Here is a 27,195-nt window from a genome sequence, read left to right on the forward strand (position 1 = left end):
TCCTGTCCACACCAGGGGCAGGGCTGGCCCCAACACACGGGACAAGGCTGCGGATCCAGGGAGGTGTCTGGGGGCCGATGACTGTGTCTTCCGAGGTAGACAGGCCACCAGGCCTGCAGCCTCACCTCCACCCCTGGGGACACCTGCCTATGGGACCTGCTTGGGGTCCCAGAGACGAGGTCGGGTTCAGGCCACCCAGGAGAGAAAGGCAACAGCTTTTTCCTGGCAGGCACAGCTGCCCCAGGGCCTGGCCCTCCTCTCAGGGTTCCCAGCCTTGGCTGAGTGGATCGATCCAGAGGTGAAGCAGGAGGGCCCGTCTTTGGGCCTCCACTGCCTCTGCCCTCGCCTCCCTCGGGGACCAGAAGCCCCTCGGTTGTCAGGCTCTTCAGACTGGGAGGGGCCGCTCCTCCTGGCCTGCTTGTGCCCATGCGCTCCTCCTCTGGGGCCCTTGGCCTCCAGCCTGTCTGACCATTAGCCCACCCTGCAGAGCCTGGAGGCAAAGCCGGGAAAGACAGCTGCTTCCTCGGGCACAGGCAGGGCCTGGCCCCCAGCTCCCACCCAGCAGCCGACCCCTGCCCTCCAGGCCCAGCCAGCAAGCTTCGTGTGCACCGCCTCAGAAGGCGGCCTCTCCCCAGCCAGCGGGAGGGGTCGGGAGATCAGATGGGGCACCAGAGCGTCCAGGAGGTTGGAGTGCGGGGCGGGGCAGGGCAGGAGGAAAGAGAGGTGAGGTGTCCTCATTCCCAAACCAGGCAGGGAGTGTGCGCTGTGTTTGCATTTCGGGCAGGGAAGGGTATGTCCCATGGAGGCTCTGAGTTGCAAACCTTGTAGGCCAACCTACGAGGGCAGTTCTTCCCTAAGCCGACGGGTGGCGCAATACAACGCAACAAACTGTACTTATCCTTACAATGAACCCGGCAAGTGGAAAGGAAATGTCACAGGTTATGGCAACCAAGGCACGATGAGCCCGTCCCGCCCGCCCACCCAGCCTGCGACAGGAAGAGGAGCCGGGCCGCTGGACAGGCAGCTCCCTGCAGGGAATCCTGGGGCTCAGAAAGCCCCGGGAGGCAGGGCAATCCCAAGACCATTTCCAGAGCCTGACGCGGGCAGGAGGCACACCATACAGAACCAGTGCTGGCCCCTGTCTCAAGTCCCCACTGTGCACACACTGGAACCACTGGTCCGCCTCCCCCCGGGTCTTGTTCGCCCACCCTCTCTGGCAGCCCCTGCTCTCGCTCCCTGAGTTCCGGAGACCCCACGCCTGGCTCTCCTGACCGTCTCTACCTCCTGCATCTCCTGGAGTCTGCTGGCCTGGCTAAGGACCCCCTAGTCCCAGGGTGGGCACCCTGTCCAACACTGACGTTTCTCTTTCCTATCCAGTCAGCTCCAAATTACTTCTGGAAAAGAGGGAAGAAAGAGGAAGCCCCACTTTGGCCTCACCCAAGGTGCTTGCTACCTCACTGGACCTAAAGGATCATGACGAAGGGTCTAGAAGCATGGTGAAGCCCCCAGCCCCAATAATCACCCAACCCAATTCACAGCCTGTTCTCTGGCTCATCTTCTCTCTTCCACCATCGAATTCCATGAACGAGCGCCTGTTTCTCCAGCACCCCAGCAAACAGCAGGTGCGGCTTTCTTTCTCTTTTTCTCTCATGCGTGTGCTTACTCATCAGTCATGTTGGCTCTGTCTTTAAAGTGCAGCTCAACCCCCTTCATCCCCACCCTTCTCTAGGCACTGTCACCTCCAGCCACCTCCTGACCACTCTTCAGCCTCTCCTGACCAGAGGCCAGAGCAAGGTTTTAAAGTATCAACCAGATTGTGTCATGCCCCTGCTCAAAGTTTCCCAGAGGTGTCTGCTGACTTGGACCTAGTCCACTTACCACCCCAACGACCCGTTTCCTGAGGCTCATCTGCCCCAGGCACACCAGCTGGAGTGCTGCTTCTTTGTAACTCATCACCATGGCAGAGGCTAAAGACTAAAGGACAGTTGTCCCGTGGAAACTTAAAACCCTTTCTGAGAAGGAAAGGCAAGGCCCACAGGAGCTCATTACAGAGTGGGTCCTTTAGAGGTCATCGTCTCTGGGGAAACAGGACCATCAACACAGAATCCGCTTGTAATGTGACATGAATCAGTATCAGGGATCAGTGAGAGACGTAGGGGGGGCCTGGGATGGATTGAGACAGGTGGACACATGGGCACAGTGACCAGGACTTACCAGAAAGGAGCAAAGGAAGATGAAGGAGATGAAGTAGAAGTAGGCAAAGTCGCTCCCACACTCACTGGCATTGGTGTGCTCATCACAGGCCTGGTTGTTGAGACAAAACAGCATGATCTCATGCCAGGCCTCCCCAGTGGCACCCCTGAGAAGAAGGGCAGAGCCATGAGACCCACAAAGGAAGGCCCAGGCCAGCCTGAGAAGAAATCTCAGAAGAGCTGGCTCAAGTGCATACCCTCCCTGGGCTCCCTCCCACAGAGAACCCACTCATATGTAAGGTCTAGGTAAGAGATGCCTGCTTCTTAAAAAGAATCCTCTGGCATTAGGTTTTCAAACTGATCATTAACTCGGAAAGAACTAGTTACTGACAACAAGACACTGCACCAAAAGTCAGCACTGTGGTGAGCGCCCCTTCATGGACCTCTGGCACCTCAAAGCCAACACAGCCCTTCCTGGCCTCCCTCACCCAGCATGTGCCATCCCAGCCTTCCCTGATTCAAGAAATGGGGGCACCATTCCGTTTCTTAGGCCAAATATACTGCAGGCATCCCTGCCTCCATTCCTTCTCACCAGCTTCATCAGCTCATCTACCTTCAAAAACCAGCTAGACTCTTACCACTTCTCAGCACCCTGGGCTAAGCAACAACCACCTCCCCTGAGCTGCCGCAATAGCTTCCTCACGGATCTTCCTGCTCTGTCCCACCCAACAACCAAGTGGGTCCACTACACACAGGTGAGATCAGGTCACTTTTCCTCTCAATGACCCCTCACTTACTGCAAAAGCCAACATTCACACAACTGCCCACAGCTCTGTGAAACTCGCAGCCTGCTCTTTCCCCGTGGTCTCTGCTCAGTCCATTCCAGCCACACCAGCTTCTGCTGTTTCCTAAACACACCAAGAACGGCCCCACCAGCCTGAGTAGCCACCCTGGAGGAGCTTTCTTCATGGACTTTTGTCCCTGGGTGTGCGGCCAGCATGAGGGCCAGATGTGCACTAGACTTGCAGGCAGACCAGAGGCCTGCCTCCCCCCGACACTGGGTGTGCCTGCATGGTCAGCTCTCGGCACAAGTGGAGCCCACTTCCCATTAACAATGGCTAGGAGTAGGGGGCTTTTCCTGCAGGGCAGCTGTCCAATAGCAGGCCTGACTGATACTGGTGCTCATACGTGATACAGAGACCAGGGAGGAAAAGAGATCTTTGAGAACAAAGACTTAAAACTAAGGCTGGTTTCATAGGCCTGCCTCAACTCTTGTAGCACAAGGCAGGACATTAATAAATGAAGAGATGAAATGAACGTGATAGCTAAAGTCCAGAGAAATGATGTCATTTGGAGAAAGTGTAGGCCTAAGGATACTTGTCCGTCTGATTAAAAAAACAAGAGTCAGACAACTCTCTCCAGGCAGCTTAGCTAAGCAGATCGGTCTGATCTCCCTCCAGAAAAATAAGAACCTCCACGGGCCCTGGAATGCATCTGCCTGGGATTAACCGTGCTGGGCATCTCCCAGCACAGGCCTTACAGCATCCTGGTGCATCTGCATGAACAAACACGCGTGTGGGCACCTCAAGAAGGAGCCCCAGGCAGGGTTTTATGTCAGCATCGTTCCTCCACAAGTCCCTACGAAGAGCTCCTTTCTTCCCTCCCAGGGTCATGTGGTGGGCTTGCCTTAATGAAGGGGACCCTGGAGGCGGTGAGACACATTCACCCCCTCCCCACAGCCCCCAAACCAGGATGGGCCACAGAGAGTGTGTCACGTCTCGGAACAAAAGCTGACATGCAGCCCTGTTGAGCACACAGGGAGGCACCTGAGCCAGAAACAAGCTACTCTGACTGCCTTGGAGCCTGGAGCCTAGGGGATTGCAGTGGTGTGAGCCACGGGGCAGGTGGAGGCACTCACTCTGGCCAGTTGAGTTCCTTGGGTCCCTGAGTAGCACACTCTGTGTCCCCCTGCCCTGCCCCCGCCCCTGGCCCTGATCCCACAGATCCTGCAGTCAACAAGGTGAGCAGATGCAAAGCCTATGGCCAGCACACTGAAAAAGGCCCTGCTGGACACCTTCTGTCCTCCCAGACCCTTGGCTGCAGCTTCACCAGAGGCCTTCTGGCCACCCCCAGGGATCTGAGCTGAGGTGGTCAAGGCCAGCCTCACCTGGGGCTCTCAGGTTGACCTCCCTCATGGACTTCCCTTCCATCTGTCCTGAGGCCCAGGAACCCTTAGGGAAGGAAGGAGGAAGAGGGGAGAAGAAGCTGGGAAGGCCCACTGAGGGAAGCCAGCACTAGCTGGGGTCGGAGGGGGTGGCCCTCTGGGTCGGCACACGCCCTGTCCCTCCTGAACAGAGGAGCCTCTGAGCCTGCGCTGACTCCCCAAACAACACACCTGAACAACAGCATCAAGGCTTGCAAAAACGTCCTGAAGTTGTTGTGCCGGTTGATGCTGGTGTCATCATCCAGGGCAATATTTCCAAAAACCTGAAATGAGAAAGAAGGCTGCAGGCTGGTACTGTTGGGTCCTCAGGAGCTGTGGCCAGGCAGAAGAGGATGTGTGCACGTGAGGACCCACAGGGCACAGGACGCTGCCCTTAGCCACCACCACTGCACAGGGGCTGGAGGGGCTAGCACTTCCAGCCAAACACGTCACTGCCCCGCCCCCCCCAGCTCCGCATCTCTACACCTGCAAGTCCGCATGCCAAGTAAAAATGCCACCCGGAGCTAAGTTTACATGGGCTGCGCTATATATAAGACAGGAAGCATTTGAAATTTCACCCCGTCATCAATGACTCCGAAGCAGTAATTTTATTGATAATAGCTATGAGGTCAACTTGAAAGTTTCTTTCTAAATTTCTGTGCAAATATCACAATGGGCTTTTTATCCATTTTAATTGATTTATTTTTAGGGTTAGGAATGCAAACAAGTCAGTAACTGTACTTGGCTTAAAATCTGGAATCTGGCTGAAAAATTTATGAACTATCACATATTCACCAAAAACAAAGATCAGTGACCCTTCTGGTCTTATAAATTCCCAAACCAAAGCAGGCACAAATATATATATATTTTTAAATAGCATCAGATCTCAGCAAATTTTAAAGGAAGGGAACGTTTTCAATCCCTGAAGTAGAGTTTAAAAATCAGTTTTCAGCTAACCTTTAAGACAAAGGCTTCTCCCACTATAATTTAACATTTGGATCCATCTCCCATCCTACTGTTGAAAAGTGGCCAGATGCCAAAGATTTAAAACTGGAACACTGCTTTTCTTTTAAATGTTTTTCTAAGTAGCTGACAAAAGGTTCTTTGGCAAAATAAAGGCAATCTAACTTATCCAAGCTGAACTTGACAGTACAGTGATCTGCTGTGATCCTGTTGACTTTTTTCTTCTGTAATATATAACTTCCTGTAAAGGAACAGGTCAACTCTCTGGACTAACAGAATGACCAGCTGGTGCTTTGCAGGCCACTCAGCACCAGGCAGATGTGCTCAAAAGCTCCACCACCATGGGGGCCCGGCACCCAATCAAACATGCTCATCAACACCCTAACAGCCCAATGGGGCTCCACTCAGGAGCACAGCAGAGCATTTTCCCACAGATGGTGGAGCTACACCTCACTAGTGGACTCTGGGTGACAGGCCCAAACCTGCGGTGCCCAGCCTCCGTGTCCTTATCGGTAGAACAGCCTTTCTGAGAATTAAGTTCATAAAGTGCTTCAAACATAGAAATGTTCCCCAAGTGCCAATCTGTCATTGATACCATTTGATGACCATGATCAGTGCCCTTCTGCCCCAGGGCACAGGGGCCCCTTCTGCTCCCTGTCCCATCAGGCGCACCCACTTGCATGCCGATGATGGCGCAGATGAAGAACAGCATGGCGACGAGCAGACACACGTAGGGCAGGGCCTGTGGAGACATACAGAGGACAGGGCAGCTCCAGGGAGGGCTGCCCAGCTACCTTGCTTGGGTCTCGTCTGCAGAGTGGACGGTGGCCGGGTCATTGGGGTCACCCAGACCCCAGCGACCACAAATCCACCCCCACTGACCATGAAGCCCCTCCACCAAGAGACCGCCTCAGTTCCTTCGTCTATAATCAGTCATAGAACCCACCTCAGAGTCAGTGAGCATTACCAAGATGCTCTCTGGATCACTTAAAATGTCTTTGTAAACTACAATAGGATAACGGGTGCCAACAAGGAGCCTCCACGAGGAGGGTCTGCTCTGGTGGCAAGGAGGAGCTGGTGGCCACAGCACTGTGCATCACACAGGGGAGGGTCAGGGCACGAGGGCCGTGCCTGGGCTTCACCTTGAAGGACTGGACGAAGGTCCACAGCAGGATGCGGATGGTGTAGCCTCGGCGCAGCAGCTTGATGAGCCAGGCAGCACGGAAGGGGCGGAGAAAGCTGAGGTTGATGAAATTGTTCTGTAGGGAAGAGAGGCTGTTCTCTAACCTGCGGAGACCAGCCTCCTGCAACTGCAGGTGCTGCTCCCCATCTACCTCTCCCTGGCGTGCTATGGTCCTGAAGAAAAGTGGATACAAAGAGAGATCAAACAAAACGTCACTGCTCTACGGTATAAGCAGCAATCGGCCACCAGAAAACCTTCCAAAAGTAAAGCTTGTCATTGCAAATCACTTCTCATGCAGCAAATCAAAGAAACCCCTCCGCTTTAGGCTCCCCTGCACCCAACAGGGAGGGAGAGAGAGAAAAATTCTCAGAAGCAGCTCCTTGCTGCCAGGTGGAGCCAGGAGACCAACTGTGGATGGGCCTCTAACACTGACAGCCTCTTGCAAGACACAGCCAAGCCGTCCAAGTGCCGGGCAGGGCTGCTTCTTCACCTAGAGCCTCTGAAGGGCCCTTCGCTTCTCCATACGGCTAGCAAAGCCCCTGCTGCCTGGGACCTGGCAGAGGGGCAAACATCTCTTCTGGGGCTGCTCCTGGTGCCTGCAGACAAGTCACCATAGGAAAGGTAAGTGTTGATGATCCTGCGGCCCACACCACGGAAGCCACTTATGAAATCCGCAAATGGTCTCAACTCCAGAGTTCCCAGGGTATCTAGCACTGCTCCCTCATCCAAGAGGTTCAAAATCAAGCACAAAAAGAAGCAATAAACTCTGGACTCCACAGATTACCTGGGAGGGAGGCTTCCACCCTGGCCCAGGGGCGCCTTGAGTTATTGGCACATCCCTTTCAGGGAGCACGGCTCTGGACGGTGTCCATGACGTGGGGGTGCTTGGGGCCTGGGCAGTCTCCCACCCTCTGTCTGCTTGGAGACCAGGTGCCCGCACGCAGCCTGACAGCAGCTTCCTGCCACTTTGGTGTTTTAACATATGCAAGCAGCTCAGGCCTAGACACATTGTATCACCAGATTCAGTGGTCAGATGAAGAGAAAAGAACACGACGTGTTGAATGAGAGCAGCAGTAGGAGAGCACGTGCAGGAGGCATGGGGAGCCTGGGGAGAGCTGGCCGCCCTCCCTCCAGGGCTGCCCATCTGCTCTAGGCTGGGCTGAGGCCTTTGGTGGAGAGGCAGGTTTCACTCTTACTTCTAAGGACAGTGGCCCCAACCCAGCCCTTGTCTGCCTCTTCAGTTCCCACCCGGGTGGCTGGAGACTAGACTGTCTCTGCTGGAGGGCTAGATGTTGGAGCCATGGGGTGGGAGGTCTGGTAGTCACAAGGAGGTGCTGACTGTGGTCCAGATCAGCAAGAAGGCAGGAGTGGACCTTGAGGTGTGACCCTGGAGGGCACACAGTTTGCCTAGAGCTCCCTCACCTGCTTGTGCTGGGGAAAGAGAATCTCAGTGGTACAGGATGGCCAAGAGACATCCACCCCTGCCCCGTGGGCCCCAGGTTCTCAAATGAGCCAGTCACCTCGGGAGGATGGGCACAGAGATGGAAGGGAGACTTTGTCTACAGTGCTGGGAAATCCTTTGTACAAGACAATAAAGCAGAGGAACGGGAGGGAGCTTCCAAGGGCCCGGCCTCTAAAGCACCTGCTCACTTGGGTCTGGAGGGGCCAAGACTGTGATAACACAGTTATCATTTGCCCAGCCCAAAGCGCTCTTCTCAGGCCACTGGCACAGACGAGAAGATTTCCTGGAGATATTGGGGAAAATCGAGGCTCTGGGTGAGAAAGAAGGGACGGAAGACAAGGCAGGGGAAGGCACTGTCCATCCACATGGTGCATGAACGCAAAGCTCAGCAAGTCACCTGCTACGTTTTATTGAGACTCAAGTTCTCAACCCTCCTCCCAGATGTCTTTTCTCGGGGCTCCAGTGGGCATTCGGGAGAGGGGTGGGGGTGGCAACAGACAGCCAGCCCTAGAGAGCCATGAGGATAGATGGCGACAGCAGCCACAGATACTCCGAGCACAGTGTGGCAGCCAGAGCACTCCGTGGCTGTGCCCAGGGCGGGAGCTGCCAGGCAACGCCATGCGAGCGCATGCAGGAGAGCAGGGGGCAGCAAGCACACGGCAGCCTCCCACGGCTATGCACAGTCGCCTCTGGCCTCGGCCAACCCCTCGGAGATGGACATAGCTTGCCCCATCCTCCCAGAGTCCGTGGTTTCTGTCACACCAGAGAGCACCTACTACTTCCCCCACTACTTCAAAGCCAGGCCCTTCCTTATTGCCATCTGCCTCTGCATCAGGACAGGTCTAGAGCACCCCAAAGATGCATCATCGCACCTCTCAATGTGGTAGCTGATTCACCTTGAGGGTACACTGGTCCCTGGCTCCTTTGAGCCCCTTGCTTCCTCATCCACAAGATGGAGACATTAGGACATTGTGCCCAGACAGTGAGGAGTCTGAGATTTAAGGGATTTAAAGGTACGCCGGGCATTGTGAAACATGGCCCCCACAAAGGGGATCAACAGGCCTCAGACCCGGATCGGCATCTCCTGCATCCAAGTACATCACTGTTTCCAGTCAGGGTCAAGAAAAGTGACCTGTGCACATCTGCTGGGGGCCACAGTCTATGCTGCAACAAACTGCTCTCCTAATCAGCTTTGTTCTCATGGGACAATGATGAAGAAAAGCAAAGCTCTGTACACCCCAACATGCGCAGCATGTCAGGTGATGATGTGTGCTCTGGAGGATGAGGAAGGGCACGGGGGTGGGGGGTGCTCTTCCCAAGTGGACGGGAAATGGCCACGAAAAGGCCTGAGTGAGTCAAAAATTTCTGCAGGGTCAAATGGCATTTTCTCACAACTCAAGATCTTCTGCTCCACTTGTGAAACACTTTATCATTAATGTTCGTTTTGTAACAGGAATCTCAAATATTTGCTACTTTATGTGAATTTCCAGTCACAGCTTCAGTTTAATCTGCTCCTGGAATCTTTGCTCTCCTTGCAAACATCCCTGAAGGCCTGGAAGGAATCCCCAGTTCATGCTACCTGCACTCCACACGAGCTCACTGAGCAAGGGTGCACAAGTGGATCAATGATGCCTGGGCGCAAGAGCCCTGAGCTTCACTGTCTCTGGGGGCAGACACTCTGCCCACTCCATCAGGCCTTACACCACCCCTTTTTGAATCATGAAGACAAAATCTCCAATCCCCTCCAGCCCTGAGACCCAGAGAGGGTTCCCTATGCAAGGGCATGTCCAGGTGGAATGTTACAGGAGACATCATCAGAGGCCACCAAGGAGAACCAGCCTTGTATGTTGGTATGGTGGGGAAGGGAGCAGAAGGGAGATGGTGCAAGAGAAACCATGGACTCTGTAGGATCAGGTCCAAACTCATGTCCTACAAAAATCTCCCCAATTCTGAGCCCGATCCCGACAAGAAACACTGGGCACTTAGCAGCTTCACTCAGAAGACCCTACACCTCCTCTCTAGACCCAAGGCCCGCTCCTGAATCCAGTGGCTCCTGGGAGGGCCTTCAGAAGCCCCTGCTGGACCCCAGGAGCCAAGAAGAAGAGGCCAGAGGGGATGGGTGTACTGCCAGACTCTGACCACACCCCTCAGGAAGGCAGTGGTGAGGGGTCACAGGAAATGGAAGGAAGAACAGGAGGAGAGCAAGCAAAGCAAGGAGTTTTAAGAACTGTTGAAAGTCATGAAACCAACCGTTTCCTATATGTGACGTTTTCATGGATGGATATTTGCATATTATTTACAAATTGGGATGTTTGAGCAGCAGGTGCGCAACATACAGACGGAGACATGGTTTTCGCGTTGTCTGTTGTTTGGATGGCGTGAGTCAGCATGTAGCTTAAGGTAAATCAAGAACAAAAACAGAAAACAAAAGAGAAAATGAGTCATCAACACAAGCAAAAACTCAAACTTTGAATACCTCACTGGAAAATTTGAGGATTTTAGTAAACTTTGCCTATTTGGCTTAAAATGCATTAAATCAAAACATATTTTTGAAATCTGTAGGTTATGCAGACAGGGTGGCATTCATTTGCATTCCTGTTTGTAATGCAAATCCAAAGATGACTCATACTTATTTTTTTATTTCCAGGCAAAGAAATCAATGTCAGTTTTATGCTTGCTTGGGAATGCTATCTCTACGTGACCCTCGTTAAGACTATTACTCTATTTTGATTAAGTTGGTGGTGGGAACTGACACTCATCTTTTTGCCTAAGGAAAAAAAAGTACATCACAAAGTAACATCTGAAGTGACTACAAATGAACAAAAATAAAGACACCACTAATCCACATGACGACTTCCTTTCATCTTTTCCCCTCTCAGCAGGACTGGGTGAAGGACTGAGCTCCGAGAGCACCAGCGGCCAGGGCACAGCAGAGCTTCCAAGCCAAGCGGCTCCTCAGCCCTCCCACCGGCCCTGCTAGGCATCGGGGGCCGATGGCAGCGGCCATGGAGGGCTTATTTGAGGCAAGGTCTGATACAACCACAAGCCCCCTTGGCCCTGCGTGTCCAACAGCTGAGGGACAGACACTGGGCTGCTCCAGCCACCTGCGCCACAGAAGGTCTCTGCCTTGCGTGCGGGCCTCTCTGGAGGTGGAGGTTTCCCTGCAAGACAGCTGGGCGTCGTGCTCTCTGCATGTCTGGCCACCCCCACCCTTGATGCCTGCTCATCAGTCCGCCCTCTTGGGCGAGGAGGCACACACATGAGGAAACCCCCAGAGCTGTGCCCTTGCAGACAGGAGCGCACTGTCTGGATCCCTTTATCCAGGGAACAAAGATGCCTGTGTCCAAGGACGAGGCCTGTAAGGATCAGCAGCCAGCTTGCTCCTCCCAGAAACCACACTGGTACGAACTATTTCTGGATGAGAAGCACTTGGGCAATGCCACAATGCCAATGTTTGGTGTGACAGAACATCCTTGGTTTTTGTGTGAAAATGGCAGCTCAGAACTTTCCCCGCATTATTTGGATTACTAATTTTTTAAAACCATTAAACATACCACATACACAAAAGAATATGTATATGTGTACGGATGCACATTTTCAAAGAAAAATCATAAAATGTCCATATATTCATCGCCCAGCTTAAAGAAAACAGAATGTTACCATTACTTTTGAAGCCCGTCCTGTCTCCCTTTCTCCTCCCCAGATGTAGTAGCTACCCTTAATTCTTGTTAATAATTGCTTTTCTTTACTGTCTTATGACAAACTCTTAAAATGCGTTATACTTGACTTTTCTTAGCCTTTTTAATGGGACGCTACCGTATGAAGCCTTCGTGGACTTGGGCAAACTTGTGCTGACAGCAAGCAAACTCTGCTTCTGAAAAGCATCCTTCTTGATGTGGAGACCACCACCCTCCAGTGCGTGCGGCCCTTCACTACGTTCACATCCCCTAACAATCAGTGTGTTCCGCTGCTACTGTGAACAAGGTAGCCACGACCCTCTGTGTGAAAGTGTCTCCAGGTCACCTGCCCAGACACCCTCTGGCTTATGTGTTTATGTCGCTGCAGGCATGCATATGTCCAGCTTTCTAGGGACTGCCACACTTCTGAAAATGTTGTCCAACGAACACCCCCAGCAGTATCATGGAGGTTCTGGCTGTCCCACTTGCTAACCATTGGCATGCCTGGAACTCCTGTTTGACGTTTGACAAACCGGAGGGTGTGAAATGGCATCTCAATGTCATTTCACTTTACATTTCTTTAATTACAAATAAGGGTAAGCAGCTTTTCCTATGTTAATTGGTCATTTCTGTTTCTTATTCTTTTAGTCAAATGCCCAATTATGCCTTCAGTTCATTTTTCCATTCGGTTGCTTTTGTTTTTCTTAATGATTCACAGAAGAGCCTTGCACATTCTGCACACTAACCTTTGCTAATGGTTTGGAAAACCTCTCTGCCCTCCGGCCACGCCTTTGTCACTAAATGTTGGTGCATCATAGAACTCAGTAGCTCATTCTTTTCTCTCCTTTATTGATCTCATTCAGTCTCATGGATCTGATATCATCTCATATGCTCATGGTTCCCAATCCTATGACACTGGCATGAATCTCTTCTCCAAACTCCAGGCCCATCTGTCCAACGGCCTGTTGGATGATTCCTTCAGGGAGGCCAACAGGCAACTCAAATCTAACATGTACAAACTGCATCCAGTCCACATGTACAAACAGTCCACAACAAACCTGTTCCACCCACAGTCTTTCCCATTTCAATTAATGATAATCCACGTTCCCAAGTGCTCAGACTTTGATGACATTCTTGCTCAACTTTCACGCCATTCTTGCTCAACTTTCACAGAGACATGTGGTCCATCTGCAGCTCTACTGGAAAATACATCCAGAATGACGGTCTCTCACCTTAGACCCTCTGCCGGGCTCCCTGCTGTGGCATTCGGTGGCACTCCCATCCTCACAGGCCCAATACTCAATTGTCAGCATCCACATCTTTTTTTCCTGAGAATTTTCCCAGGCCAGGACATGAGAATTAACATTCTCTGGCCCCCTCTCCCCAGCAGCCTTCAAGTAGTAGCTAACAGCACTTGCTGAAAAATACCCCCGTCACCCCGCCCCTTGCTGGGATAATGGGGGCTCAGGGCTCCCAGTGAGGACCCATAGCGGTACCTGGCTTCATAGGACCATGTACTGGCTGCCCCCCTCCCTGGCCCACTTCCTTGTCCCCCTAGTATTCCAGGGATCACCTCCCAAATCAATGACTTGCATTGAACTCCTGTCTTGGGGTCTGTTTCTGGGATAACCCAACTAAGCCCTAACTTGCCTAGCTGCTTCTGCCTGTGCCCTGCACTCTATTCTCAGCCAGAGGTTTGGTCTGAAAAGCCAGATCACGTCACTCCTCTTCCTACCTCACTCAAAATAGAGGGCACAGTCTCATGGCAGGTGGCCCAGTGCCCCAGGCCTTGCACCTTTGCTGCACCTGTCTTCCTTAACTCACTCCTACCCCAGCATATCATGGGATGATCACTAAAGCCAGGAGGAAAAACTCAAGCCTGTTACATGAAGCGGCTGGCTCAATACGTTGGTGTCACTAGAACCCCACACAGAGACGAGCTGGAAGACAGTGGTGAGGCAGAGTTCTAGCTGGTGAACCTGAGCAGCCATGGCGCGGATGGAGAAAGAAGTTCTCCATCACCAATCCAATCCTGTGGTATGGATGACAGGACCTTAGGCAAGAGCTAAAGCTTGGCCAGGGCTCCGGAGGGAACAAAGGTTGGGGAAAGGCATCCAGATGGGCCTAGGGAATGGATGCGACATGCAGGTCCTTGTATTACACATCAGTGTCCACCACAGAGCATCCACAGCTGTAGGGGCACTAAAAACCAGGCCTTGAGATGGTTTACCCAACAGATGACAGCCAGCCTCTATTCTCACCAGCCCCAGTGTTCACATAGTAGATCCATGAATGGAGTGACCATGATGGCTGAGATGAAGGCCGTGCCTGAGCCCATGGCTGGGCTGATCCAGCCATGACCACTACTAAACACCCAGCCCACTATGAGAAGTCCACGAGGCCTCTACAATGCACCATGCTTTAGGCTGTCAGCCAGCCACTTGGTGGTAATTTGCTTCCATGAGAATCCTTTCACCTGGAAATGGCAGTGATGTGTCTCTACTGGGATCACTCATACTCTGGGTGTGGGTTTGTCTTTGCCCATGGAATACCCTGGCCCACACCAGTACCAGGGATTTACCTATATTGGATTCCACATAACATCGACTCTAAAATGAGCAAGCAGAAGCAGGTACAAAAGGAACAGGTGACTCGGGATCCACAGGCATATAATATTCAACATCATTCAGGAGGTGCAAACCTCATAAAACACTGAAAAAGCCTCTTAAAGACACAGATTAAATGCTGGCTTGGTGATGTACCTCACAGGGTTGGGATATTGTCCTTCAGGATGAACTGACAAACAAGAGATGGTACTGGGTGTCCAACTGTCACACAGATCCAGAAAGCAAGTGGTGGAAGTAGGGGTGGCCCCTCTCACTATCCTCTAGCAACCCAGGTCAGACTTTGTTATCATCTCCATAAGTTTAGGTTTGGCAAATCTAGAGGTCCTGGCTCAAGGGGTAGGGAAGGCTTCCACTGTGGAACACCAAAGTCATGGTGGGCCCCTGTCACTTGTGCTCCTCATGCCGTAAGATCAGCAGGCAGAGGAGAGTGTCCAGGCTGGCCAGGGTACTGGATGCTGGGAATGGAGAAGGGCAGAGCTACCATTACATAGGGTAGGAAGAAGTCTATCTGGAAATCAGGGGGTTCACTAGGGCCTTTCTAGTGCTCTATGACCAGTCTTAATTACAACTGGACTACTATGGCAGCCAGAACCACACAAGGGTGTGACAAGCAGGGACTTGGGCTTCATAGGGTGACAGTGTGGGCTGCCTCATCCCGCCCAGCAACTAGAGCAGCAGAAGGCTGGCCACCAGTCAGGGGACCCCAAAAGGGGTTAGGAAGAATAAGTTAATGAACATCAACCTAACCCAGACTAGTTCTAGCTGGTTACCAACCCTCTTCTCCCACACATCGTGACCAGCATCATCCTGAAGAACGAGGGAAGTGAACCCAGTGTGAGACGTGGGCAGAGCTGAGTGGGGCCAGGGTAACAGCAGACACTCGTGCACTCCAGTGCGGTCCTGTTACCAAGGAGTCTGATATTCCTTCCTCCCCAGTGGTGCCAGAGCCTGCTTTGCCTGCACGTGGGGTGCACTCAGAAGGGCTGGAGGTATTTGACAACTGCAGCCCCCAGGTGCAGCCCTTAGCGGTGGACTAATCCGTACAGAGCATGAGCTCTGCAGCTCTGAGGGGTGACCACCCTGTCTCCAAGCCCCCGTCGGGGATGACCCAGACGCACCCCGGCACTTGGCTCCAGATCCATTTCTGATCCCCCTTCTCTTAGCTGTCCATTTCCCCAAACTTCCCTCTCATGGTCTTGCCCGGGAGTGCTTCCTAAGAAATGACTTGTACAAGAACCCCACCCTAAGTGTCTGCTCCTGGAGAAGTCACCTTAGGACTGAGATGAGATTTTTTGCCATTTAATGCTGACATAATGCATTGTACTCAAAGAATATTGCTTTATGATTCAGATTCCTTGAAATTTGTCGAGACAATTTCATATTTTAGCACTTGGTCAGTTTTTACATATAATCTGTGTATGTTTGATATGAATGAGTATCTCATTTTATTTACATACACACACACGTAAAACAAACCTAATATTCTAAAATATTCGAAATTCTTGTTGGTTTTAGTTCATGTACTTTGGTGCCAAGTTGTTAGATTTGTCAGACACACACAGATTTAAAAGATTCTTGTCTTCCTGGTCAGTTACAACGAAGCTCCCAGGTGACTCTCAGACCACCAGCCTAGAAGACCTTTTGGAAACCACTTTCTTATCAAGAGAAAGCATTTCCCAAGACAATACACAATCCCCAACTGCACCTCTGGAGAGGAGCCTCCTTCTTTCCAGGGGCTCCTGGGGAACTCTGGCAAGAGAGAAGGGGCTAACACTCAGGACCTGGAGGCGCACTGAGGAGCACTGCCTAGAAGGAAACCATTCTGGGGCCCTGCAGGAAGGACAGGAAACACTACTTACCGCAATCTCTGTTACTAAAATATCAGTAATACTTCCCAACACAGTGACAAAGTCAAAGACATTCCGGGCATCTCTGAAATAGTTCTGGAGACAAAAAAGAGCAGTTACTGCTAGAGGCTGGTAAGGGTTCTGCCAGGCAAGGAGTTGCAGGAAGTACCCCTAATCAAGAAAGGAGCAAAGGGACAGATGGGCCACCGAGGGGGGAAACCACAGCTGGGTAAGCAAACACCTGTGGGTCTGGGCAGGTGCAGAACTGAGAGCTGTGTGTCCAAAGAGGAGGAGGCTGGCCCCGCCTGTCTCCAGGAACTGGGCTCGGGGCAGAGCTCGGGCAGCTCAGGGTATTGGAGCAGCCCCTTCCTCAGGAGCCCCCGCAATGTCACATTTGCTCTGGGGGCTTGGGGAATTCCCAGCTCTAAGCTACAAGTCCCTGAAGATCCCCCCTACAGAGAGGGAGCCAGAATGCAGACCACCAAAAGGCCAAGAGGGAGCCAAGGCACCTACCAGCACCCCAAAAGCGATGATCTTCAGCACGCATTCCATGGAGAACATGGATGTGAACACAATGTTCAGGCATTTCAACATTAGCTCATATTCATATGGTGCGTCACAGAACTGCACGGGGAATAAGTGCCATTGGCTACAGGTTCGGCTGCCCCAAGACACCCCAGCCTTGACCTCCTGCCAGAGCAGAGAGAACTGCACGCCTGCCCAGGGTAGGGATACCTGTCCCTGCTCTCCCCGTTTCCTCCCAGGACACTCTCACCATCTCAGCCCACAGAGAACCCAGGGCACTGGGCTTCTGTAGGCATCCCATGCTGACCAGGACGTGATCAGCTGCAACTATGGCTCTCTCTCTCTCTCTCTCTCTCTCTCTCTCTCTCTCTCACCTCAGCTGGCACCCACTGTCCCCCGTGCTGGGCCAACATACCTTCATCATTAGCACCACTGTGTTGAGGGCGATCATGGCCATGATGAAGTACTCGAAGGGAGGCGAGACCACAAATGTCCATGCCTTGTACTGGAATGACTGCTTGTCCTGGGGCATGTACCGCATCAGGGGCTTGGTGCTGATGGCGAAGTCAATGCAAGCCCTCTGCCCGGGGACAAAGGAGCACTGAGAACATGGTGGGGTTGGGGGGAACCCACACTGCAGCACCCACTGCACCCCACACCTGTCTCTTCCATCCTCGCAGGCAGCCCTGACCAGCCACACTCGGTCTCTCCCTGCCCCTGTGCTGGCCACCAGCTATGCGGTGATGAGCGAGTCCCATGCGGAAGGGAAGTCCAGTGGTTCCACCTATGCTGCCCATCAGGGGAGCCCAGCAGAGCATCCAATGCACACATGCACATGGGGCAGAAGAGGGAGCCACCCACCTCCTTCTTCTCCAGGCTGCACTCAGACATCACCTTGTCCCCCTGCTCCTGGAAGGTGATGATGATCAAGGCCACAAAGATGTTGACGAAGAAGAAGGGGAAGACCATGAAGTAGACCACATAGAAGATGGACAGCTCCATGCGGTACCCAGGGCTTGGGCCCTGCTCCTCATAGGTGGCGGCCACAGAGTGTTTCAGGACCCTGCACCAAAGGCAAACCCCAAGTGTCGGGGGAACCCTGAGGAAAGAGCCATGGGAAAGTCAAGACCTGTATCACAGGTGAGGCTTGCATATCTGAGCCCAGAGATGGTAAGAGGAAGGGGATGCTCAACACTGCGGGCCCCAGGCCGCTCCCCAGGACCGCAGTCTCCTGAGGTAGACTACCCTCCCTATAGGGCTTGTTCTCAGGGCTGTTGGAGGGCCATCAAGGGGAGGTCTCCAGGGACCGGAGGTCCTAACCCCAGGACAGGTGGAGGCCCAGGAGTTCTGCCCTGCCCTGCTTACTCCTGGCTCACACCTGCTCATGCCCAGCTCACCAGTTCATACCCAGCTTCACCTGCCTTTAGAAAGCCCTGGGCTCCTGGCACAGCACTGATCCTACCTTCTGAGCGGTGGTCCTCCCAGGCCCAAAGGAAGTCCCCAGTCATCTAATGTGGCACTGAATACATACATCCCTCTGTCTACCCTTAACTGAGGCCAGAAGGGTAGCACAGGGAGACACCAAATAGACCCATCCTCCCTCTGGCCTTCAGCCACTCAACAATGATTTTCAGGAGATCACTATGCTGTGTACTTTGTCTTAATCTCGTCCACTTTCCAGGTTGCCCGCTCCTAGAAGGCAGAGCCATGTCTTACCTGGTGGGTGCAAGAGCCTATGGTGTATTTGCTGGAAGACTAGAACACAAACGGAGGCAGAGTTTGAGACTCCCTGCCCAAGCTGCCCCTCTGCTTTAGCGTGATCTGCTACAACGAGCCAGTGAGCACTCACATGGGCCACCCTTCTCCTGTGGACACTCTGAACAGTGTCAGCAGAACCCAGAGCACCCGTACCCTAAACCATACCCTAACCCTAACCCGTACCCTAACCCGTGCCCTAACCCTAACCCGTACCCTAACCCTAACCCATACCCTAACCCGTACCCTAACCCGTGCCCTAACCCTAACCCGTACCCTAACCCTAACCCATACCCTAACCTGTACCCTAACCCTAACCCCTACCCCTAGCCCCTAACCCATACTCTAACCTTAACCCATACCCTAACCCGTACCTGTACCCTAACCCATACCCTAACCCGTACCCTTACCCCTAACCCCTAACCCTACGCCCTAACCCTAGGCCCTAACCCTAACCCTGGCCCTACCCTAGGCCCTAACCCTAACCTTAACCCTAGGCCCTACACCATAACCCCTCTGCCTTAACCACTACGCTCTAACCCCTAGGCCCTAACCCCAACCCTAGATTGGCTCTTGAGTGCTTTGTTCCTAGGGGGTCGCTCCAGAGCAATACCAGAGGACTCACCTTCCACCCAGAAAGAAAGCCCGCCATTTGGAACTCTGGAAAGGATTCACAGCAGGAGAACGCGGCATGCCCATCCAGCGAACCCACACTTTCAGCGGTCCCCTGGCCGAAAAGAAGAGCAAGACACTCACGCTGACCCACGCCCTTGACCCTCACCGCCAGGAACCTGAACGCAGCGCTGGCACATCAGGCCTCCCGTGTCCCTATGTCCTAACACTCAGCCTAGGTTGGCTTCTGAGGGGTCAGTCCCCAGAACCTGGCTACAGATCCCCAAAGATTCGGGACACACGAGCAGTATCGAGGGACTCAGGCTGGCACCCAGAAAGTAAACGCACCATTTGCTCTCCTGAAAGCAATCAGAGCAGGAGGACTCTGAATGCCCATCCCAAGGAATGCACAAATTTTGCGCCCTCTAGCGGCAAACCCTGAGCCTGACATTCAACCTCACCCAGGCCCTCAAGACAAACCCCGGGGAAGCAGGCCACAGTGCTGGTGCATCGGGCCTGCCGTGCCCCTAGGCCCTAACCCTATCCCTCGCGGGCTTCTGAGGGCTCTGACCCCAGAGGCCTGGCTCTAAAGCCACAGGGATCAGGGGCACCTGAGTAATACCAGAGGATTCAGCCTGTCTCCCAGAAGCAAACCGCACCATTGGGAACCTGCGGCAAAGGTTTCTGAGTAGAACTCTGCGTGCCCGTGCCAGTGAAATGCCACTTTCAACAGCCCCCTGCCCGCAAACCCTGAGCTTCACTCTCACCCTGACCCACGCCCCCCACTCAGATCCCCCACCCCCCAAAGCTTGCCCCAGCGTGGGCAGATGAGGGCTGAAACGACCCTAGGCCGTAAGCCTATCCCTAGGTTGGTTTCTTAGCTTCTGTCCCCAGAAGCCTGGCTCCAAAGCCCCAGGGATGGCAATAACTGAGCAACACCAGAGGACTCGGCTTGCCAAAAAGAATTCAAAAACACTACTTGCAACTCCAGAGAGCTTTCAGAATACAACTCTGAATGACCATCGCAGCCAATTCACAAATTTGGCGCCCTCTGGCAGCCAACCCTGAGCCTGACACTCAACCTAACCCACAGCCTCAACTCTGACCCTGGGAAGGTCATCACAGCGCCAGCACATCAGGCCTGTCATGCCCCTAAGCCCTAAGCCTAACCCAAAGCTGGCCAGGGCCTGGCTCCAAAGCCCCAAGGATTCGGGACACCAGAGCAGTATCAAGGGACTCAGGCTGCCACCTGGAAGGAAACCGCACCACCGGGAAATCTGGAAAGCATTCAGAGAAGGAGAACTTGAATGCCCATCCCCCCAAATCTACACTTTCTGCGCCCCCTGGCGGCAAACCATGAGCCTGACACTCAACCTGACCCCCGCCCTCAAGAAAAAACGCCCATCCCAAGCTCGCCACATACCCGCAGACCAGGAGTGCCGTGCACCTGGGCCCTAACCCTAACCCTCACTTGGCTTCGGAGAGCTCTCTCCCTAGGACCCTGGCTCCATGCCCCAGGGATTTGGGCCACCTGAGCAATACCAGAGGACTCAGCCTGGCACCACAAACAAAATGCGCCATTTGGCACTTCTGAAAGCACTGGGAGCAGGAGAACTCTGCATGCCGTGGCCCCTAGCCCCTAACCCCAAGCCTAGATTGGCTCCTGAGTGCTTTGTTCCCTAGGGCTCGCTCCAGAGCAAGACCACAGGACTGAGCTTGCCACCCAGTGAGTAAACCCCCCGTTTGGAACTCCGGAAAGGATTCACAGCAGGAGAATGCGGCATGCCCATCCCAGCGCACCCACCCTTTCAGCGGTCCCCCAGCCGAAAAGAGCAAGACACTCACGCTGACGCAAGACACTCACGCTGACCCACGCCTTCAACCCTAACCCCCGGGAACCTCGATGCAGCGCTGGCAGGTCAGGTCTCCCATGCCCCTATGTGCTAAGACTCACCCTCGGTTGGCTCGTGAGGGGTCAGTCCCCAGAACCTGGCTCCAAAGCCCCACAGATTCGGGACACCGGAGCAATATCGAGCGACTCAGGCTGCCACCCAGAAGGAAAATGCGCCATTTGGTACTCGGGAAAGCATTCAGAGCAGGAGAACTCTGAATGCTCATCCCAAGGAAGGCACAAATTTTGCTCCCTCTAGCGGCAAACTCTGAGCCTGACTCTCAACCTAACCCACGCCCTCAAGACAAACCCCGGGGGAAGGAGGCCACAGTGCTGGCACTTGGGGCCTGCCGTGCCCCTAAGTCCTAACCCTATCCCTCGCAGGCTTCTGAGGTCTCTGACCCCAGAGGCCTGGCTCTAAAGCCACAGGGATCAGGGGCACCTGAGCAATACCAGAGGATTCAGCCTGTCTCCCAGGAGGAAACCGCACCATTGGGAACTTGGGGCAAAGCTTTCCGAGTAGGAGAACTCTGGGTGCACAACCCAGCGAAATGCCACATTCAACAGTCCCCTGCCCACAAACCCTGAGACTGACATTCACCCTGACCCACGCCCCCCACTCAGATCCCCCGCCCCCCAAAGCTTGCCCCAGCCTGGCCACATCAGTGCTCCAATGACCCTAGGCCCTAAGACTATCCCTAGGTTGGCTTCTAAGTTTCTGGATCCAGAAGCCTGGCTCCAAAGCCCCAGGGATGGCAATAACTGAGCAACACCAGAGGACTCAGCTTGCCAAAAAGAATTCAAACACACTACTTGCAACTCCGGAGAGCGTTCAGAACACAACTCTGAATGCCCATCCCAACCAACGCACAAATTTGGCGCCCTCTGGCGGCCCACCCTGAGCCTGACGCAACCTGACCCACGGCCTCAAGACAAACCCCCCAGAGCAGGTTCCAGTGCTTACATGTCATCCCTGCCGTGCCCCTAGGCCCTAGCGTCACCCTAGAGGCCTCTGAGGGTCTGTCCCCAGGGGCTTGACTCCAAAGCCCTAGGGATTTGGGACACCTGACCATTACCAGAGGACTCAGCCTGCCACTAACACAGAAAACGTGCCATTGGGAACTCCAGTAAGCATTCAGAACAGGAGATCTGTGCTGGTCCATCCCAACAAAACCCAAGTTCAACGTGCCCATGCCACAATCCCTGAGCCTCACACTCCCCCCGACCCACGGCCTCAACTCAGACCCAGGGAAGCTCATCGCAGCGCCGACACATCAGGCCTGTCATGCCCCTCAGTCCTAAGGCTCACCCTAGGTTGGCTTCTGAGCGGTCTGTCTCCAGGGCCTGGCTCCAAAGCACAAAGGATTCGGGACACACGAGCAGTATCAAGGGCCTCAGGCTGCCACCTGGAAGGAAACCACACCACTGGGATCTCCGGAAAGCATTCAAAGCAGGAGAACTCTGAATGCCCATCCCAGCAAAACTACACTTTCTTCGCCCCCTGGCGGCAAACCCTGAGCCTGACACTCAACCTGACCCCCACCTCCAAGACAAACCGCCCATCCCAAGCCCGCCATCATTCCCGCAGCCCAGGAGTGCCGTGTACCTGGGCCTTAACCCTAACCCTCGCTTGGCTTCAGAGGTCTCTCCCTAGGTCCCTGGCTCCATGCCCCAGGGATTTGGGCCACCTGAGCAATACCAGAGGACTCAGCCTGACACCACAAAGCAAAATGCACCATTTGGCACTTCCGAAAGCACTGAGAGCAGGAGAACTCTGCATGCCGTGCCCCTAGGCCCTGACCCCAAGCCTAGATTGGCTCCTGAGTGCTTTGTTCCCGGAGGTCTTGCTCTAGAGCCCCAAAGGCAAGGGACACCTGAGCAATACCAGAGGACTGAGCTTGCCACCCAGTGAGAAACCCCACCGTTTGGAACTCCGGAAAGGATTCACAGCAGGAGAACGCTGCATGCCCATCCCAGCGCACCCACCCTTTCAGCGGTCCCCCGGCCGAAAAGAAGAGCAACACACTCACGCTGACCCACGCCTTCAACCCTCACCCCCGGGAACCTCAACGCAGTGCTGGGAGGTCAGGTCTCCTGTGCCCCTTTGTCCTAACCCTCACCCTCGATTGGCTTCTGAGGGGTCAGTCCCCAGAGCCTGGCTCCAAAGCCCCACAGATTCGGGATACCAGTGCAATATCGAGCGACTCAGGCTGCCACCCAAAAGGAAAACGCGGCATTTGGAACTCCGGAAAGCATTCAGAGCAGGAGAACTCTGAATGCCCATCCTAAGGAATGCACACATTTTGCACCCTATGGCGGCAAACCCTGAGCCTGACACTCAACCTGACCCACACCCTCAAGACAAACCCCCAATGCTGCCACGTCGGGCCTGCCGTGCCCCTAGGCCCTAACCCTATCCCTCGCGGGCTTCTGAGGGCTCTGGCCCCAGAGGTCTGGCTCTAAAGCCACAGGGATCAGGGGCACCTGAGCAATACCAGAGGATTCAGCCTGTCTCCCAGAAAGGAAACCGCACCATTGGGAACTTGGGGCAAAGCTTTCCGAGTAGGAGAACTCTGGGTGCCCATCCCAGCGAAATGCCACTTTCAATGGCCCCTGCCCGCAAACCCTGAGCTTCACACTCACCCTAATCCCATGTCCCCAACTCAGATCGCCCGCCCCCTGAAGCTTGCCCCAGCGTGGGCAGATCAGGGATGAAATGACCCTAGGCCATAAGTCTATCCCTAGATTGGCTCCTGAATTTCTGTCCCCAGAAGCCTGGCTCCAAAGCCCCAGGAATGGCAATACCTGAGTGACACCAGAGGACTCAGCTTGCTGAAAAGAATTCAAACACACTACTTGCAACTGCGGAGAGCATTCAGAACACCAGAACTCGGAATGCCCATCCCAGCCAATGCACAAATTTGGCGCCCTCTGGCGGCCGACCATGATCCTGACACTCACCCTGACACACGCCCTCAAAACAAACCCCACCGAGCAGGCTACAGTGCTTGCACGTCAGGCCTACCGTGGCCCCAGGTCCTAACCGTCACCCTACGGAGGCATCTGAGGGATCTGTCCGCGAAGGCCAGCTCCAGCAAGACCAGAAGACTCAGCCTGTCACCCAGAAGGAAAACACGCCATGTGGAACTCAGGCCAGCGTTCAGAGAAGGAGTACACTGCATGCCCATCCCAGGGATGCCCAGGTTCATCGGCCCCTTGGCTGCAATCCATGAGCCTGACACTCATCCTGATGAACGCCCTTAAGTCAAAACACCCATACCTCGCCGCAGCGTCGGCACTTCGGGCCTGTCATGCCCCCATGTCCTAACCGTGATCCTATGGAGACTTCTGAGGGGTCTGTCCCCAGAGGCCTGGCTCGATTCCCAGGGATTCAGGACACCTGACCCATACAAGTGGACTCAGCCTGCCACTACAACGGAAAACGTGCCATTGGGAACTCTGGAAACCATTCAATGCAGAACTGTGCTGGTCCATCCCAAGGAACCCCAAGTGCAATGTGCCCAGGCCACAATCCCTGAGCCTGACGCTTCCCGACACATGGCCTCAACTCAGTTCCTGGGAAGCTCATCACAGCCCCAGCAGATCAGGGCTGTCATGGTCCTAAGCTCTAAGCTTAACCCTAGGTTGGCTTCTGAGTGGTCTGTCCCCAGAACCTGGGTCCAAAGTCCCAAGGATTCAGGACACCTGAGCCATTTCAATGGAGTCAGGCTGCCACCCAGAAGGAAAATGCGCCATTTGGAACTATGGAAAGGATTCAGAGCAGGAGACCTCAGCATGCTCATCCCAGTCACAACCCACATCTATTGGCCCCCTGGCAGCAGACCCTGACCCTGCCACTCACCCTGAACAACGCCATCAACACAGACCTCTGGGAAGCTCTCCCCAGTGTGGACATGTACGGTTCACCCTGACCCTAGGCCCTATAAGCATAGGTTGGTTTCTTAGGGTTGTGTCCCCAGAGGCCTGGCTCCTAAGCACTATAGATGGGGACATCTGAGCAATACAAGAGGACACAGCCGGCCACCCTGAAGGAAACCACGCCAATTGGAACCCCAGAAAGCATTCGCAGCAGGAGATGTTTGCATGCCAATTCCAGCGAACCTCAACATTCAGAGGACACCCGGCCACCAACCCTGAGCTTGACACTCACCCTGATTCATGCCTTCAACTCAGACCCCAGCTCGCCACAGTGCTGGCACATCGACTGCCATGCCCCTACGGCCTAACCCTAATCCTAGGTAGGCTTCTGAGGTTTCTTTCCCCAGAGACCTGGCTCCAAAGCATCAGGGATTTGGGACACCAGTGCAATACGAGAGGACTCGACCTGCCACCCAGATGGAAAACACACTATTTGGAACTCGAGAAAGCATTCAGAGTAGGAAAACTCTGCATGCCCATCCCAGCATACCCCTACTTTCAGTGGCTGCAAACCCTGACCTTAATCTCACTGTGACTGACGTGGTCAACTCATGCCCCTGGGAAGCATTCTACGGTGCAAGCCGATTGGGCCTGCCACACCCATAGGCCCTAACCCTTACTCAGGGTTTGCTTCTGTGGGCTCTGTCTCCAGAGGCCTGGCAATAAAGCCCCAGGGATTGATGACACATGGGAAATACCAAAGAACTCAGCCTGCCACCCAGAAGGAAACTGTGCCATTTGGAAACCTGGAAAGCATTCAGAGCAGGAGAACCCTACTTGCCCATCCCAGCGAAACCCCACATTCAGGGGTCCCCTGGCAGCATACCCTGAGCCTGACACTCACTCTGACCCATCCCCCAACTCAGAGCCCTGGGAAGCATGATACAGTGTTGGCAGATATGGCTGAAATAACTCTAGGCCATTACCCTCACCCTAGGTTGGCTTCTGAGGGATCTGTCCCCAGAGGCCTGACTGCAAAGTCCCAGGAAATGGGACACCTGAGCAATACCAGGGGACTCAGGCTGTCAACCAGAAGGAAACCGCACCATTTGGAACTGCGGGAAGCGTTCAGAGCAGGAGTACACTGCATGCACATTAAAGCACACCTGCACTTTCATTGGCCCCCTTGCCGCAAACCATGAGCTTCACACTCACCCCGACACATGGCCTCAACTCAGACCCCCGGGAAGCTAGCCATAGTGCCCGTAGATTCAGCCTGCCAAGCCCCTAAGGCCCTACCATAACCTAGGTTTGCTTCTCAGGAGTCGGTTCTCAGAGGCCTGTTTCCAAAGCCCCAGGAATTGGGACCACCTGAGAAGTACCAGAAGACTCAGCCTACACCCAGAAGGAAACCTCACGGTTTAGACTCCAGAAAGCATTCAGGGCAAGAGAAACCTGCATGTCCACCCCATCACTCTCCCACACTCAGTGGTCGGGCCTAAAATCCTGGGCCTGGCACTCACCCTGACCCATGCCCACAACTCAGCTCCCTGGGAAGCTCACCACTGTGTTGGTAGATCGGGCCTGCCACGCACATAAGTCCTAACCTTAACCCTATTTTGGCTTGTGAAGGGTCTGTCCCCAGAGGCCTTCCTCTAAACTCCAGGGATTGGGGACAACTGAGCAATACCAGAGGACTCAGACTGACACACAGAAGGAAACCTCGCCATTGGGAACTCCGGAGGCCCATCCTAGCAAACCCCCACTTTCAGCGGCCCCCTGGCCAAAATCCCTGGCATGACATTCATCCTGATCCACGCCCTCAACTCAGTCCCCTGGAAAGCCTGCCACAGTGCTAGCAGATCGGGCCTGTCATGCCCGTAGTCCCGAACCCTAACCCTGGCTTGGGTTCTGATGGGTTTTTCCCCAGAGTACTGGCTACAAAGCTCCGGGCACTGGGGACACCTCAATAATAGGAGAGAACTCAGGCTGCCACCGAGAAGGATCCTGCGTCATTTGGAACTATGGAAAGGTCTCTGACCTGGAGAAATCTGCACGCCTATCCCGGTGAACCCCCACATTCCGCTGTACCTCAACAAGAACACTTCACAGTTCGATATGCATTTATGATAAAAACTCTAAACCATCTGGGTATAGAGGGAACACACCTCAAGATAACAAAGTTCATATGTGAAAAGCTCACAGCTGAAATCATACCCAAGGGTGAAAAGCTGAAAACACTTCCACTAAGATCAGAAACAAGACAAAGAGGGCGCCCGTGGGGCTCAGATGGTTAAGCATCTGCCTTTGGCTCGGGTCACAATCCCAGGGTCCTGGGATCGAGTCCTGCATCGGGCTTCCTGCTAGGCGGGGAGCCTG

The 27,195-nt window shown here is 54.0% G+C and overlaps 1 protein-coding gene across 1 annotated transcript in view; it reads right to left on the reverse strand.

The window, feature by feature from the left end:
- Positions 1 to 19,127, reverse strand: part of LOC114203871 (voltage-dependent N-type calcium channel subunit alpha-1B-like) — a 35,601-nt gene extending 16,474 nt beyond the window's left edge. The window contains exons 1-11 of the mRNA XM_088026243.1: positions 19,060 to 19,127; positions 18,529 to 18,591; positions 17,541 to 17,742; positions 17,095 to 17,259; positions 16,668 to 16,778; positions 16,167 to 16,250; positions 6,501 to 6,617; positions 6,035 to 6,100; positions 4,588 to 4,679; positions 2,215 to 2,359; positions 982 to 1,094 (exon numbers count right to left, since the gene is read on the reverse strand). Coding sequence (XP_087882369.1) covers positions 982 to 1,094; positions 2,215 to 2,359; positions 4,588 to 4,679; positions 6,035 to 6,100; positions 6,501 to 6,617; positions 16,167 to 16,250; positions 16,668 to 16,778; positions 17,095 to 17,259; positions 17,541 to 17,742; positions 18,529 to 18,591; positions 19,060 to 19,127 — 1,226 coding nt within the window. The remainder of the gene's footprint in view (positions 1 to 981; positions 1,095 to 2,214; positions 2,360 to 4,587; positions 4,680 to 6,034; positions 6,101 to 6,500; positions 6,618 to 16,166; positions 16,251 to 16,667; positions 16,779 to 17,094; positions 17,260 to 17,540; positions 17,743 to 18,528; positions 18,592 to 19,059) is intronic.
- Between the last annotated feature and the right edge of the window lie 8,068 nt (positions 19,128 to 27,195).

The sequence above is a fragment of the Eumetopias jubatus genome, unplaced genomic scaffold (assembly GCF_037043125.1).
Source record: "Eumetopias jubatus isolate StellerSeaLion01/CBP00866 unplaced genomic scaffold, mEumJub1_p1.0 scaffold_9, whole genome shotgun sequence".
NCBI lineage: Eukaryota > Metazoa > Chordata > Mammalia > Carnivora > Otariidae > Eumetopias > Eumetopias jubatus.